The sequence below is a fragment of the Hyla sarda genome, chromosome 3 (genome assembly GCF_029499605.1).
Source record: "Hyla sarda isolate aHylSar1 chromosome 3, aHylSar1.hap1, whole genome shotgun sequence".
In the NCBI taxonomy this organism is placed as follows: domain Eukaryota; kingdom Metazoa; phylum Chordata; class Amphibia; order Anura; family Hylidae; genus Hyla; species Hyla sarda.
In genome coordinates this window covers 185,201,652-185,218,443 of record NC_079191.1, presented here as the reverse complement: position 1 = coordinate 185,218,443, position 16,792 = coordinate 185,201,652, and the positions used below count along the sequence as shown (strand labels likewise).

Genomic DNA, 16,792 nt, shown 5'->3' with positions numbered 1-16,792 from the left:
GTCTCCAAAAGGTGTCCTTCCAGATGTTGCAAAACTACAATTCTCAGCATGCCCAGACAGTCCAGGCATGCTGGTAGTTGTAGTTCTGTAACATCTGGCCTTTCAGATGTTGCAGAACTACAACTCCCAGCATGCCTGGACAGTCTCAGCATGCTGGGAGTTGAAGTTTTGCCACATCTGGAGGGCTACAGTTTGGAGACCACTATACAGTGGTCTCCAAATTGTAGCGCTACAGATGTCAATTCAAAACATGCCAAGACTGTTCAGGCATGCTGGGAGTTGTAGTTCAGCAACATCTGCCCCTTCAGATGTTGCCAAACTACAGCTCCCAGCACGCCTGGGCAGTCTGGGCATGCTTGGAGTTGAAGTTTTGCCACATCTGGAGGGCTACAGTTTGGAGACCACTACACAGTGGTCTCCAATCTTTTCTCCCCCTGTTGTTGCATAACTACAATAACTACTCCCCCCCAATAAAAAAAAAAAACATCTTGCATGTCGGCATGAGCCTCCAGCTGTTGCAAAATAACAACTCCCAGTATTGCCGGACAGCCACTGACTGTCCAGGCATGTTGGGAGTTTAGGAACAGCTGGGGGCACCCTGTTTGGGGAAGACTGTACTTTTCGTGGAAGAGGCAAGTGTAACTCTTGCATTCGGGTACACCCCTATGAAAATCTCAAATTTAAGCCTCAAATGTGCAAAGCGCTCACTCACTTCGGAGCCCTGTCGTATTTCAAGGCAACAGTTTAGGGCCACATATGGGGTATCTCCGTACTTGGGAGAAATTGCGCTACAAATATTTGGTGGCTTTTTCTCCTTTTACCCCTTATTAAAGGTAAAGTTTGGGTCTACACCAGCATGTTAGTGTAACAATGTTTTTTTTTTTACACTAACATGCTGGTGTTTCCCCATACTTTTCATTTTCATAAGAGGTAAAAGAAAAAAAAGACCCCCAAAATTTGTAACACAATTTCTCCTGAGTACGAAAATACCCCATATGTGGGCGTAAAATGCTCTGCGGACGCACAACAAGGCTCAGGAGTGAGAGTGCACTATGTACATTTGAGGCCTAAACTGGTTATTTTTAAATACAATTTTAGGGACTAGTCCCTAAGGACTGCCCTAAATTAGAGACAACTTAAATCTAATCTATAAAATATTAACTTTTATTGCTACTATTAAATTAACTAGTGCTTATTAGGTACCATAGTGAAAAAAGTTTTCAAAAAAAAATTCGGTCATCCCCTCAGTGGCCACAGTATAAAACACATCTAACGTGTGTTGTGACAAATGTCACTGTGGTTGTTTAAGGTACCCCCAGACAATGCTGCCAGCACTGACTTGAGATAACCCCCACTGTAATATAGACTTGCTATTCTGCCACTGGGATGCTGTTTTATAAAAACATTACAGCCTCTCTATCTGACGTTTCGCCAGTATATCCTGGCTTTTTTTCCCCTCTTTGAAAAAGCCAGGATATACTGGCGAAACGTCAGATAGAGAGGCTGTAATGTTTTTATAAAATGGCATCCCAGTGGCAGAATAGCAAGTCTATATTACAGTGGGGGGGTTCTCTCAAGTCAGTGGTGGCAGCACTGTCTGGGGGTACCTTAAACAACCACAGTGACACTTGTCACAACACACGTTAGATGTGTTTTATACTGTGGCCACTGAGGGGATGACCGGATTTTTTTTTTTAAACTTTTTTCACTATGGTACCTAATAAGCACTAGTTAATTTAATAGTAGCAATACAAGTTAAGTTTTATAGATTAGATTTAAGTTGTCTCTAGTTTAGGGCAGTCCTTAGGGACTAGTCCCTAAAATTGTATTTAAATATTATTTTGCCCTGAGACACTTAGTAGTATTGGTTGGTTAGGTTAAACTGGTGATTTGCACAGGGGTGGCTGCTGGTTACAGCGCTTCTGATATAAACGCAAAAAAATAAATACCCACATGTGACCCCATTTCGAAAACTACACCCTTCACGGAACGTAACAAGGGGTATAGTGAGCCTTAACTGACAGATTTTTGGAACAGTGGTCCATGAAAATAATAAATGTAATTTTGCATTTGCACAGTCCACTGTTACAAAGATCTGTCAAACGCCAGTGGGGTGTAAATGCTCACTGCACCGTTTGTTACGTTCCTTGAGGGGTGTAGTTTCCCAAATAGTATGCCATGTGTGGTGTTTTTCACTGTTCTGGCACCATGGGGGCTTCCTAAATGTGACATGCCCCCCAAATACCATTTCAGCAAAATTAGCTTTCCAAAAGCCCAATGTCGCTTCTTCCCTTCTGAGCCCTCTAGTGCACCTGCAGATCACTTTACATTCACATATGAAGTATTTCCTTACTCAAGAGAAATGGTGTTTCAAATTTTGATGGACATTTTCACCTATTACCCATTGTGAAAATGAAAAATTTGGGGTAAAATTAGCATTTTAGTAAAAAAAAAATTTCAAACACCTGTGGGGTGTTAAGGTTCACTATACCCCTTGTTATGTTCCTTGAGGGGTGTAGTTTCCCACCATGGCACCATGGGGGCTTCCTAAATCAGACATGCCCCGCAAAAACCATTTCAGCAAAATTCGCTCTTTAAAATGCCATTATCGCTCCTTCTCTTCTGAGCACTCTAGTGTGCCCACAAAGCACTTTAAATCCACATACGAGGTATTTCCTTACTCGAGAGAAATTGGGTTACAAATTTTGGGTGGATTTTTCTCCTTTTACCCCTTGTAAAAATAAAAATAAGGGTCTACTTGAATATGTTAGTGTAAAAAAAATGAAGATTTTGAATTTTCACCTCCATTTTGCTGCTATTCCTGTGAAACCTAAAGGGTAAACAAACTTTCCGAATATCAGTTTGAATACTTTGAGGGGTGCAGTTTTCATAATGGGGTCCATTATGGGGTATTTCTAACATAAAGACCCTCAAATTTACTTCAAAACTGAACAGGTCCATGAAAAATGCAGATTTAGAAATTTTCTTGAAAAATTGGAAAATTGCTGCTATACTTTGAAGCCCTCTTATGTCTTCAAAAAGGAAAAACATGTCAACGTTATGATGTCAACATAAAGTAGATATATTGTATTTGGGACCGATATATAATTTATTTGGTATGTCTATTTTCCTTACAAGCAGAGAGCTTCAAAGTTATAGAAATTCAAAATTTTCTAATTTTTCATGAAATTTTTGAATTTTCACCAAGAAATTATGCAAGTATCGACAAAAATTTTACACTAACATAAAGTAGAATATGTCATGAAAAACTATATCAGAATCAAATTTATAAGTAAAACCATCCCAGAGTTATTAATGCATAAAGGGATAGAGGTCACATTTGCAAAAAATGCTCCCGTCCTTAGGGTCATAAAGAAATCCTTTTCTGGGTATCATGGGTTGTGTTTAGTGTTGAGCATAAATATTTGAAATGAGAAAATGTGAATATGCAAATATTCGCGAATATCAGCACTTTCAGTCAGAGGACACTGATCCCTCCCTTCTTTTAGGTGAGATATAATCGCGCATGCGCACTGTGCAAATTTCATTATGAATTTTCACATGAAAAAAAAGAGAACAAACATGGCAAATATGCAAATTTCACAAATATAGGATGAATATCCGTCCATATATTCACGAAATAACACAAATTCTAAAATGTCCAATGCTGCTCATCACTAGTTGTGTTGCGTATGTGTAGGCCTGTCTTATAATAGCGGCGACAAGGTTTATGGTGGTAGTTGTAGCCAGCTACTAGTCATCTTTTATTCTCTAGACACTAGAAATGTGCATTTATTTTAAACCCAGCTGCACAGGTTATATTTTTTATTAAACCCAGAAAATACATGTAACTTAGCCTTAGATGTCTATGTCACGATTCGGCTGGCAGGAGGTGGATCCTCTGTGCCAGAGAGGGATTGGCGTGGACCGTGTTGGTGGACCGGTTCTAAGTTGCTACTGGTATTCACCAGAGCCCGCCGCAAAGCGGGATGGTCTTGCAGCGGCGGTAGCAACCAGGTCGTATCCACCAGCAACGGCTCAACCTCTCTGACTGCTGAAGATAGGCGCGGTACAAGGGAGTAGACAAGAGCAAGGTCGGACGTAGCAGAAGGTCAGGGCAGGCAGCAAGGAACGTAGTCAGGGGCAACGGCAGGAGGTCTGGAACAAAGGCTAGGAACACACAAGGAAACGCTTTCACTGGCACAATGGCAACAAGATCCGGCGAGGGAGTGCAGGGGAAGTGAGGTATAAGTAGGGAGTGCACAGGTGAACACACTGATTAAGCCTGCTGCGCCAATCAGTGGCGCAGTGGCCCTTTAAATTGCAGAGACCCAGCGCGCGCGCGCCCTAAGGAGCGGAGCCGCGCGCGCCGGGACAAGACAGACGGGGAACGAGTCAGGTACGGGAGCCGGGATGCGCATCGCGAGCAGGCGCCTCCCGCATCGCGAATCGCATCCCGGCTGAGAGGGATATTGCAGCGCACCCAGTCAGCAAGTCTGTCCGGGGCGCTGCAAATGCGAGGAAGCTGCGAGCGCTCCGGGGAGGAGCGGGGACCCGGAGCGCTCGGCGTAACAGTCTACTTTGCATTCACTTTGAACACCCAGGTATAAATACTGTCTGTTTGATTAAACTCAGAAAATACACATAACTTAGCCATAAATAGCTATGCTATGTTCACTCTCAATGCTTAATGTTAAAGTCAGGTAGAAACACTATGGTGGAGGTTTATCAAAACCTGTCCAGAGGAACCAATCAGATCACTTCTTTCATTTTTAACAAGGCCTCTGCAAAGTGAAAGAAGCAATCTGATTGGTTGCTATGGGCAACTCAGCAACTTTTCCTCTGGACAGGTTTTGATAAATCTCCCCCTATATGTTTATGAACATAACTTGTCCTTAGATGGCTATTATGCATTTACTCATAATGCCTTTAAATGCACAGTTATGTTAAACCCAGGTGAAAATAATATATGTTTGATTAAACACAGAAAATATGTGTAACTTGGACTAAAATGCGTATTCCACATTAACAACATTCTTATGGTGCATTCAGACGTACAGTATCTGGCACATATTTAATGAGCAAGATTCAAAACTGTGGATTTTACTCTGCAGAGGTCAATGTAAGCTTAATAACTAAATGCAGCTTTAAATCTGCAACTTCAAATCTTGTGAATCAAATATGGGCAGGATACTGTACGTGTGACTAGAGCCTTAATGCATATTTATGTTAAAATACCGGTCAGCCACTGCTTTGCTCAGCTTGCTAGGTATTGCAATATGATACCTTATATGGGCTTGTTCACTGCTGGCTGGATTTGTAGTGCAGCAATTGCACTGCAGGTGACAGGAAGTCACTGTCTTAGGTCAGCCAACTGATTAATGTGTTGTTTTGCTTACTTTGAATTTGTGAATGCTTTCCGGAATATGCCATAATGCCATGTATTCTTCATTCCTTCTGCTATTATTACCTCTGCTATTATGTACCTCTGCCATAATGCCATGTGTTCTTCATTCCTTCTGCTATTATTACCTCTGTAATAGCGAAGTCTAGTAATGTTCAAAAGTTTGACAAGCTGTTGTTAACTCAGATTTCTGAACAAGGCTGGGTTCATTGGGCTCAGCTTGCTCATTTCTATTTGTTATATATCTTATATGGGGAAAATGTAATTTTCCTCACCTTCTAGCATTGTGCAGTTCTTTTTCAATAAAGAGGAGAATTACAATAAATGTGATGGAGAAAATCCTAAATAAGACCTAAAATCTCCAGGTTAGACATATTTCTGGCCACACTGCTATATGAATGATTAACATATCCAGACACTTAAAAAAATAAGTTTTCTTTTTCATTGTAAGCATACGTTATATATTTTCTCCTATATCTTTTTGAGTCATTGTTTATGAAATGTATTAGGTTCTGTACTTGCAGCAATTACATGTGTTTATTTTTATATAGTGCTATATTCGCAAATATTTGCAAATTTGCGAATATGCAATATTCGCAAATAAAATTTGCATTGCGAATATTCGCGAGCAACACCATTTCTGACTAGAGATCAGTGAACCAAATCAGTAGAACACAAGTTTGGTCAGAACTTTGCTTAAAGTTTGTTTTGGCTAGAACTCAAACCTTAGGCAGCTCGGTTTGGCAGAATATAGAATGAAATATTATCAGCCACATGTCAGAAAAAGAAGGAGAAAGAATCACATGACCCCAGGGAATTCTATAATACCTTTCAAATAGCTCTCCCAGCAAGCTCTCTCTTTACCCTGTAGTAATACTGCACTGCAGAGAGTGTTCTGCGTCTCTTCTGTCTGTGCCAAGTCTGTTTGAATTGAAAGCTAAATTGTCATTTTTTTTGTGTTTTACACTAATTGTAAAAAGCTGTACATAGAGGGTTTGGTGTCACTTGTGTGCTCTTTTTAGAATACCAATCTTGTTGCCCCAAAATGGCAATCATTTTTCACAGCTTGTAAAAAGCTGCTGCTTTTTCCAGGCACAAACTCTGTTGCTGCTAACAAAAAAAGACTATTTCTGGACCACTTGAAAAAAGCCAGTACTACTTTAAATACCTCTGCATGCATATTTACACCGGCCATTATATTGCTTTAAAAAAATAAATAAATATATATATATATATATATATATATATATATATATATAATTTGGGACATTCATTTTAAAAAAGTACAAAGAAAATCCGCTATTGCAGAGTGTTTTTACTCAATCTGTAAGTTACTAGGAGGAACCATCCATTTACCTATAGCCATACATGTTGCCACAACTTTGAAAATGACTTGCCTTAAAAACAGCCCAGAAGTCCATACATACGCTTTTAGGGAACCTAACAATGTTATATAGTTTTTAGGGCTCTTAGACAGTGTTCGGCTAGAACTAGGTTTGAATAGATACAGGTTCGGATAGAACTAATTCTGTTGCAACCAGAACTTTTTGCCCAGAGATCTGCAAACTGGCAGAACACATCAACTCTACTCCTAGCTCATTATTCCTTTATAACATACAGCATGCCAGAGTAAGGTGGACTAAGATGATTGGTTATTCACCTATATATGCAGCATTTTAACCTATATGACCTGTCTCAAGCATGTTTTTTTTTTTTTTTTTTTTAAACATTGCAGTAATGGATGAATAAAGAGCTCTCATCTCTTCACCGTACCCTGGATTACTGTTTTAAACTTAATTTTGTATGTAATATGAATAATTATTTTCTGTGAGCTATATTGTTTTGACTCCTAAACATTTTTACTAATTAAAACTGAATAATTTGAGCTGTTTAATCTCTTAATATATATATATATATATATATATATATATATATATATATATATATATATATATATATATATACCATTTAACCCCTTCCCTATTAAAAGTTTGAATCACCCCCCTTTTCCCATAAAAAAAAAAACCACAGTGTAAATAAAAATAAACATATATGGTATTGCGGCGTGCGGAAATATCCGAATTATAAAAATATATCATTAATTAAACCGCATGGTTAATGGCGTGCGCGCAAAAAAATTCCAAAGTCCGAAATAGTGCATTTTTGGTCACTTTTTATATCATGAAAAAATGAATAAAAAGCGATCAATAAGTCCTATCAATGCAAAAATTGTACTGTTAAAAACTTCAGATCATGGCACAAAAAATGAGCCCTCATACCGCCCCATTCAAGGAAAAATAAAAAAGTTTTAGGGGTCAGAAATTACAATTTTAAACGTATTAATTTTCTTGCATGAAGTTATGATTTTTTCCAGAAGTACGACAAAATCAAACCTATATAAGTAGGGTATTATTTTAACCGTATGGACCTACAGAATAAATATCAGGTTTAATTTTTACCAAAAAATGTACTACGTAGAAACGGGAGCCCCCAAAAGTTACAAAACTGTGTTTTTTTTTCAATTTTGTCTCACAATGATTTTTTTTTCCGTTTCACCGTAGATTTTTGGGCACAATGACTGACGTCAGTACAAAGTAGAATTGGTGTCACAAAAAATAAGCCATCATATGGATTTTTTGATGCATAATTGAAAGAGTTATGATTTTTTAAAGGCAAGGAGCAAAAAACGAAAATGCAAAAACGGAAAAAACCCCGGTCCTTAAGGGGTTAAATAATGGAAGACCTTACTGTCCATTTTGTTCTGTACTGTATAAAATGTCACACATAAATGATCTTGAACACATGAGGACCATCAGTCATGGGGTATGAACGTTAGAGACAGCAAGCATGCACATGAGTCAATTCACATGAAATTATGTATTGGAAAGCCATTGCATGAATAATTGACTGTATGCTCTATTTAGGCAGTTAATTGTTAGTCAGATTACTGGTGTCATAATTAAGAATGAAAATAGTCAAAGAGCGTTCAAGTGATTTCTGAAATTATGGGAAAAAACTATAAATTACAATGTTAACTGTAGTTAAACTGTGTAATGCTTCATATGTATATTGTGCAGCTTAATGCATCTGTGACTCAACATTTATACATAGCTGAATGATGGCATAGGCTTTGTTATGATTTGCACATGCATTTTACTATAATGTAAAGGAAAAAAAACTCTGGAGACTGAAAATTTTAAAAATAATGCAGTCCGATTAGTATATGTAAGAATAAAATGATAAGTAGTTTGTTTTATTTATTTCTGTTCATTTTCTCTAGGGGTTAACACACTTTAGTGCAGAGGCAACCGATCCTCACACACAGCAGGATTGTTTGCATCATGACAAAGCATAGGATAGTATCAGTGACATTCAGTTTCCGGTAGTTTTTAGAAATGTTGTTGGTAGATTTGTTTTCCCTGTTAATTTGTAGCTAATTAGTCATATATGTAGAAAAGAGATAGGACTGCTCACAGTCTAGATATCAATAACTTAGGTCGAGCTAACTAATAGTACACCTATACCGAAGGTAAGAGAAATAGCTGAATAAAGAAAAAGGAAAACTAGTGCTCAAGATCTAATAGATAAGGGGCAAATCACATACATTAATACAGACATTTTGTGTATTAAAATATGTGATTTGACCCTAATCTATTAGATCTTGAGCATTAGTTTTCCTTTTTCTTAATTAATCTTATAATTGAATGTTCTTCGGCCCCACCACGATCCACTACTCTAACTTCACTATATTTTTAGACTGTACCTCAATGGAAAGTCAGCACTGTGCCCTAAGAACTCACACCCTTTTTCTAACATCAACATTTAAATAGGCATCTACTAATCATCTTCTTATAACCCCCCCCCCTCCCAACTGTTCAGATGGCCACAATCACTTACATAATGGCGAAGAGAGACACAACTCCATTCAGCTTGCTCATGCGGTTGGCCTGTCTATTAGTCAGTGGCCACGCACAGAAGCTTGAGTCAACACCAAGCACTCCATTCACTGGGGAGTGGTCACACTTCTTCCTTTCACTCTAATTGCCAGCAGTCGTACATAGTACACACAATTCATCCGTGCATGGCACCATAAATACATCTTGAGATGCTTAAATTATTTTAGGTCTATTTTCTAAAAGATGGATAGCAAACTTTCTTGGAGCTGATGGTGATTGCCAAATTTATAAAAATGTCTTTTTATTTCCCAGCCAAGTCAAGTTGAGGTGAAGTTGAGCTGCTTAAGTGCACTCTGCCTTGTTTGGCATACCCTCCCAGCCCCTCCTTGATCTACATACAGAGCCCAGGACACCAAGACCTCCAGCTGCTATGGCAACCAATGCAGAATTACTGATTAGAAGCTTTGACAGAACCCATCATTTAGCCTTTGAAATGCTGTAAACACTATTGATTTTAGCATTTAAGGAGCCAAATGACCAACATCATTAATGTTGGACATTAAGCTGTTGGGGAAGGAGGACGTACCTGTATGCCCTCCGCCCAATCCCTTTCTATAACGTGGGGCCACTCCTTGGCCCCGCATCATAGCGGGTCGGGCCTGGCCTCTAACAACCGCTGGGACCCATGGCTAATAGCTTGCGGCACCGCGATCAGCTATTAACCCTTTAGACGCGATGTTCAAATTTGAATGCCGCGTCTAAAATGAAAGTAAACTGCTCCCAGCTGGCTCAGTTGGCTGTTTGGGATTGCTGTGGCAAAATCGCGGCATCCCAAACAGCTGTAGGACAGCAGGAGGGTCCCCTACCTTCCTCCTCGCTATCCGATCGCCAAATGACTGCTCAGTGCCTGAGATCCAGGCATGAACAGTCAAGCGGCAAAATCATTGATCAACGGTCTCCTATGAGAAACCATTGATCAATGTAAAAGATCAGTTAGTGCAGTGTTATAGCCCCCTATGGGAGCAAAAAAAAAAAGTGAATAAAGATCATTTAACACCTTCCCTTATAAAAGTTTGAATCACCCCCTTTTCCCATTTAAAAAAAAAAAAAAAACTTTGTAAATAAAAATAAACATATGTGATATTGCCGCATGCGGAAATGTCTGAATTATAAAAATATTTTGTTCATTAAACCGTACGGTCAATGGTGTACACACAAAAAAATTCCAATGTCAAATTGGTCACTTTTTACATCATGAAGCGATCAAAAATTCAGATCAATAAAAAAATTGTACCGCTAAAAACTTTAGATCATGGTGCAAAAAATGAGCCCTCATACTGCTCCATACGCAGAAAAATAAAAAAGTTATATAGGTCAGAATATGACAATTTTAAACGTATAAATTTTCCTGCATGTAGTTATGATTTTTTCCAGAAGCATGACAAAATCAAACCTATATAAGTAGGCTATCATTTTAATCATATGGACCTACAGAATAAAGATAAGGTGTCATTTTTACCGAAAAATTTACTGCGTAGAAACGGAAGCCCCCAAAATTAGCAAAATTGCGTTTTTTGCATTTTGTTGCACAATGTATTATTTTTTTTTCTCGTAGATTTTTGGGTAAAATGACTGATGTCATTACAAAGTAGAATTGTTGGTGCAAAAAAGAAGCAATTATATGGATTTTTAGGTGCAAAATTTAAAGGGTTATGATTTTTAAAAGGTAAGGAAGAAAAAACGAATGTGCAAAAATGGAAAAACCCTCCGTCCCCAAGGGGTTGATGGTGAGTGTTGGCTGCTGATAGCTTTTAAGTTTGCTTTATAGCCTGTTAGAGCACAGATGCCATACATGTATGGGGATAAACTTGCATTTAACCCTGCAGTCATTTGAGCTGCCATAGTTTAGAGTTTTGTCTGCAATTTGTCTTCTTTTGTCCCTCATATCAAGCTTTGACTTGAGACCACAGCTACTTTTGTTGCAGATGTTTTTCCAGTCTTTGCATATTGCGATGTGATCAAGGGACTAGAAGACCTTCACACACCCATCCATTTGGGAACTTTGGTCTCAGATGCCCCTACCAGACATGCATCAGACACCCTTTGGTACTCTATCAGGTGGCAGCAGAGAGCACAGAAAATAATTATACAACTTCCTCTGTAGCATACAACAGCTGATAAGTACTGGAAGGATTAAGATTTTTAAAAAGAAGTAATTTACACATCTGTTTAACTTTTTGACATTAGTTAATAAAAATAAATAAAAAATTCCACCGGAATACCCGGAGTACCCTACACTTGTGATATAGGTTGAAAAGCAACCAATGTGGATAGGAATTTTTTTCCGGTGACAAGGAGTACTTGTCTTTTTTTGTACTGTCCTATACTGTCTTTCTCTTCTATTTCCATTTTTATATATTTATTAATTTTTTTCACAGGTGCACTTGTGATGTGTTTTATATTTTGTTGAAAACATTGCTAAAATGTTGTATTTTAGATTATCCTAACTCATGCTGTTTACAAACTTATTATTAAGAGTTAAATACATTATTATTATGTCTTGTAAGTACTAGTAGGGGGTACTAGGCATACACACTAGTCTAGTTTGGGAGGGTTAGTCACTATTTTATATATACATCAATAAAAATGTGAATCCATTGATCTGCATGGATGCTGTTGGAGCTATGTTTTCTATACATGTATTGAGTCAAGTGGGATAAGGAATTATATGACTCGCAAACTTAAGTCTGCAATTTTTGTCAAAGCAATCTTCCTTTTTGTGAAGGTGTTGTGCTATTGGAACTACGGGCTGCACCAGGATAGTGAGAAGCCATTGATGTTCATTTAGAGCTGCACAGGTCAACTGCACCAAAATCAAGCTGTGTGGACTCCAACTTTCCTGTGTGCCTGCTGCATATTGTTGTCTCCTCCAAGAGATACATTTTACACTACATGATCCCTTGCAATTCAGAAACTAAAAAAAAAAATATTAACAGTGCTAAAATGTTTAAAAATGTAGCAAATAACTGAAACGCAATATTTGCAGGAGGTTGTTGTTAAAATAAAGGACACAACTGTGTAAACATCATTATTATGCTGAATGTTTACAGAATGTCACGGCAATTGAGGTGCAGGTTACAAACAGTGCTAATGAGGTTAATAAATAAACTATATTACCGTATAAACATATTTTAAGTTCCCTCTATTTACCCAAAGACTGAGCACTATTTTTATAATTATTATGCTTTGTGTACTCATATGCATTGTTTACTCTCTAGAGCAACATGCTTATGCATTATTAACCCTCTCAACCTGGTGGAATACAATCCCTAGTCCTATTCATTTTTATACCCCATCGATGGTATGAACATTACTGATCGTGATCACATTTAGGATTTAAACTATTTTAATCACAGTTGGTGTTTTTGCCTGTGATCACATGAGTATAGCTATTGTGTTGGCGCACTTCGGTATGTGAAGCACCAATCGTTTCTCATGACCCGGTGCTATGTTATTTTGTACTGTACAAATATGGATCATGTTACTTAAACATAAATACTGCACCGGTATATACTAAGAATAAATAATAGTCTTGCCATCTGAAATAGCATTTGTAAAAAGCTGCCGAATGCTGTGTTGAACGGAATATGATACTCTTGGTTGTTATGTACCATCTTGAAGTGAAAACATTGATGTGTATTTACAACACAGAAGAGTTAAATCTGTTATACATATCATATAAACGATAATTATCAAGCTCCTAGGTATTGTACATACAGTACGTATGTTTTTTTTTTTTTTTTTTTTTTTTTTTTTACCGGGCTTTGTGCTACAAATTATTAAGAGCACATTTTGTATTTATCCATAAAAGAATCTTTTTCGGTATAGTCTGTAGTTTCTATTTTTTCCATTGATGTTGTTTTAGTTTCTCGCTTTGCTTCCAGGTATACTTGTATTAGAGCTTTTGATCTCCTCACGAAAATGGTAATTTGCTCAGTTTAAATACCACATTGCTTTATATAAGCATGTGTGACCTTAGGAGCCAATTGAACTATACACATATTACCATTCTATTAATCTCCTTAATTTATACATGTTCAGGGACCTTAGATCATTTTAATTCTCTGCTTCACAGTCCACTGAAGTGGTCTTCAGAGCAGCTGCTAATGATTCTAGCTCGCCATACTGATATGTCTCTGTTCATTTTCCGTGCACCTCTCATGGTTTTTTTTATTGTAATGCATTTGACTGCGCATATTACACGTATCTTATAGTCTTCTAGAATTCTACAATAAAGGAAAAATTCACAATTGTTTTAGATGACTAACCAAATATATCATAGAGGGATAAATGTATGGCACAATTGTTGCTGTAATGATAAGGGAAAGGAAAAAAACTGTAAATACCTCTGATTTAGCAAATATACTATATTTTGGTTGTGCTGGATTTACTAACAAACAGAAAACCTGTAAAATGTTTAAGCAGTCACTAGCAACAAAGTAGTTAGTTCTAACTTGACACTAATGGATGAGGCACCAAAAACATTGAGCTAGTATAATTTTCCTGATATGTAGCATGAACTGGATTATTTAGTAAATTGGCTAAAGGAGAAAAAAGATCCACTGGTGTCAACATTTATACATATTTGTAATTTACTTGTATTAAAAAAATCCAGTATTTATGAGATGTTGTATGCCTTGAAGTCATGTAATCTTTTCCGTCAGACCAGTTGCTCCCTGCTGCCACCTCTGTCTGTGTTTAAAGCAATAATGATCCTATTGGGAATAATTTTCAGTAAGGCTTGTTTCACTGGTAAAGGAATTGATGTCTTACAAATACTAGATCCATTAAGACTTTAATAATAAAGAAGATGTCCAGTGGGAAAAAAAGGTGTCCCCTATCCGCAGAGTCTGATCGCAGGGGGTCCAACCACTGGGACCCCCCAGTGATTTCTCGTAGGGGTCCCGGCTCAGCCCAGTTCTGCTGCTGTGATGATGTATCTTACCCAGTGTGTAAGCTGGTTGAAACATGCCCCCTTCATTTATTTCTATAGGAGCAGTGGAGACACATAAAGGCTGTGTCTCTGTCTCTGCCATAGAGATGAATGAAGGGGCGTGTTTTGACCAGCTTCCATGCTGGGCCCCATACAGGAGATCGGGGGGGGGGGGGGGGGGAGTCCCATGGGTCGGACCCCCCCCCCACGATCAAGCACTTATGCCCTATCTTCAGTTTTTTCCTCTGGACATCTTCTTTATTGACAATACCTCCCTTAATATTGCCTAATAACAACAATCCATTTTTTTTTATTCATTAGCTGAAGGGGCATGTGGTGGAACATTAAGAGGAACCAGTGGCATCATCTCAAGCCCTCATTTCCCATCAGAATATGAAAATAATGCTGACTGCACGTGGACTATACTTGCTGAGCCTGGGGATACAATCGCACTGGTCTTTACAGATTTCCAAATGGAAGAAGGATACGACTTCTTAGAAATCAGTGGAACTGAAGCTCCATCAATATGGCAAGTAACAAAAAGAATTAAAACTACTATGGAATGTACATCATATTATAATAGTCAAAAGTTTTTTTAATTGCATGATAGGCCTAAAAAGGACTGTATGTAAAAAATAGATCAGAGGAAATTTTATACCAAAAGGACATTTTTACAGTACTTTTCTGCAGTATGCATTAAAATGCTGGCATGAGATATCCTGGCATAGATTCTATAGGTAGATTAATCACAAATCTTATATAGAATAGTTTTATCATCATTAAGAAGAGCTTTTGCCGTGTCACAAAGACATGTAAAAAGATGTGATCAGTCTAGATCTCAATGCTGAGACCCTCAAAAATCAGATGAACAAACAGGGAGAAGAATATGTCAGAGCACTTCACTCCCTGGTTGTAGCGATCTCCGTTCAGCTTCTCTGGATGACCTCCATAGACTTAAGATGGGGCCACAAGATGGAAATTGCTTCACCCTCCTTGTTCTCCTGATTGTTGGGGTTGTCAGCTATGAGACCTTGACTGATCATTACTTTTGACATGCCTCTGTGACATGTCAATTTTTATCCAAATGACAGCTACAATTTAAACCAGAAATATTATTAGAGAATGGATAACTATTGTCCTTGCATGTTATGGTATTGTCTGTGATATCTGAACAAGGGGTAACAAATTATTCCTTGACATGTCTGACAAAGTGTGAAAAAATCATGTGTCCCCTATATACTAATGTATATTTGCTACTAATGTGTATTTTCAACAATGTGTATTGATCTCTGTTATACATCCTGGAAATGTATCTATAGACTGACAACTGGTCCAACAAAGTGTGCCCCCACAAAGTCTGACACTGCCCACATTGATTGGTCAGTTTTAGACTGTGTAAAGACACAAACTATCGGCAAGGGTAATGGTAATGCCCATTTGTTTAATTTCTTGTCAGATTGTTATTTATATTTCTTTTGCTACATGTAGAAGATATTGAATCTTTTGCGCAATATAAACTCATTAATTTTTGTTACTGGGATTTGAAACCACCATCCAATGATTAGTTCAAACCATTCAATATATAAGAAATAGTAATGCAGTATAGTAAATGGCATGCTAAAATGCCTGGTGTTAATGTAGAGGGTGGGCCATTTATATGGATACACATTAATAAAATGGGAATGGTTGGTGATATTAGCTTCCTGTTTGAGGCACATTAGTATATGTGAGGGGGGAAACTTTTCAAGATGGGTGGTGACCATGGCGGCCATTTTAAAGTTGGCCATTTTGAATTCAACTTTTGTTTTTTCAATAGGACGAAGGTCATGTGACACATCAAACCTATTCGGAATTTCACATGAAAAACAATGATGTTCTTGGTTTTACCGTAACTTTATTCTTTCAATAATTATTTACAAGTTTTTGACTACTTATAAAATGTGTTCAATGTGCTGCCATTGTGTTGGATTGTCAATGCAACCCTCTTCTCCCACTCTTCACACACTGATAGCAAAACCGCAGGAGAAATGCTAGCACAGGCTTCCAGTATCCATAGTTTCAGGTACTGCACATCTCGTATCTTCACCGCATAGACAATTGCCTTCAGATGACCCCAAAGATAAAAGTCTAAGGGGGTCAGATCGGGAGACCTTGGGGGCGATTCAACTGGCCCACGATGACCAATCTACTTTCCAGGAAACTGTTCACCTAGGAATGCTCGGACCTGCAACCCATAATGTGGTGGTGCACCATCTTGCTGGAAAAACTCAGGGAACGTGCCAGCTTCAGTGCATTAAGAAGGAAACACATCATCATTAGACATGTGCAATTCGTTTCGTAACGCAACGAAACACATTTTCCCGTTTTCGGATGTTCGTTACGAAAAGAATTCATGAAAAAAAAATCCCAAAATCCTGAAAAAGCATCCGAATACAAATATACAGTTAACGAATGCATTCGTTAACTAACGCATAACGAATATGCATGTTAACGAACAAC

General features: G+C 37.9%; 1 protein-coding gene across 3 annotated transcripts in view; it reads left to right on the top strand.

The window, feature by feature from the left end:
- Positions 1 to 16,792, top strand: part of CSMD1 (CUB and Sushi multiple domains 1) — a 1,887,231-nt gene that overhangs the window by 822,562 nt on the left and 1,047,877 nt on the right. For all 3 annotated transcript variants that reach the window (XM_056565713.1, XM_056565712.1, XM_056565715.1), the window contains exon 5: positions 14,615 to 14,822. In XM_056565713.1, coding sequence (XP_056421688.1) covers positions 14,615 to 14,822 — 208 coding nt within the window. The remainder of the gene's footprint in view (positions 1 to 14,614; positions 14,823 to 16,792) is intronic.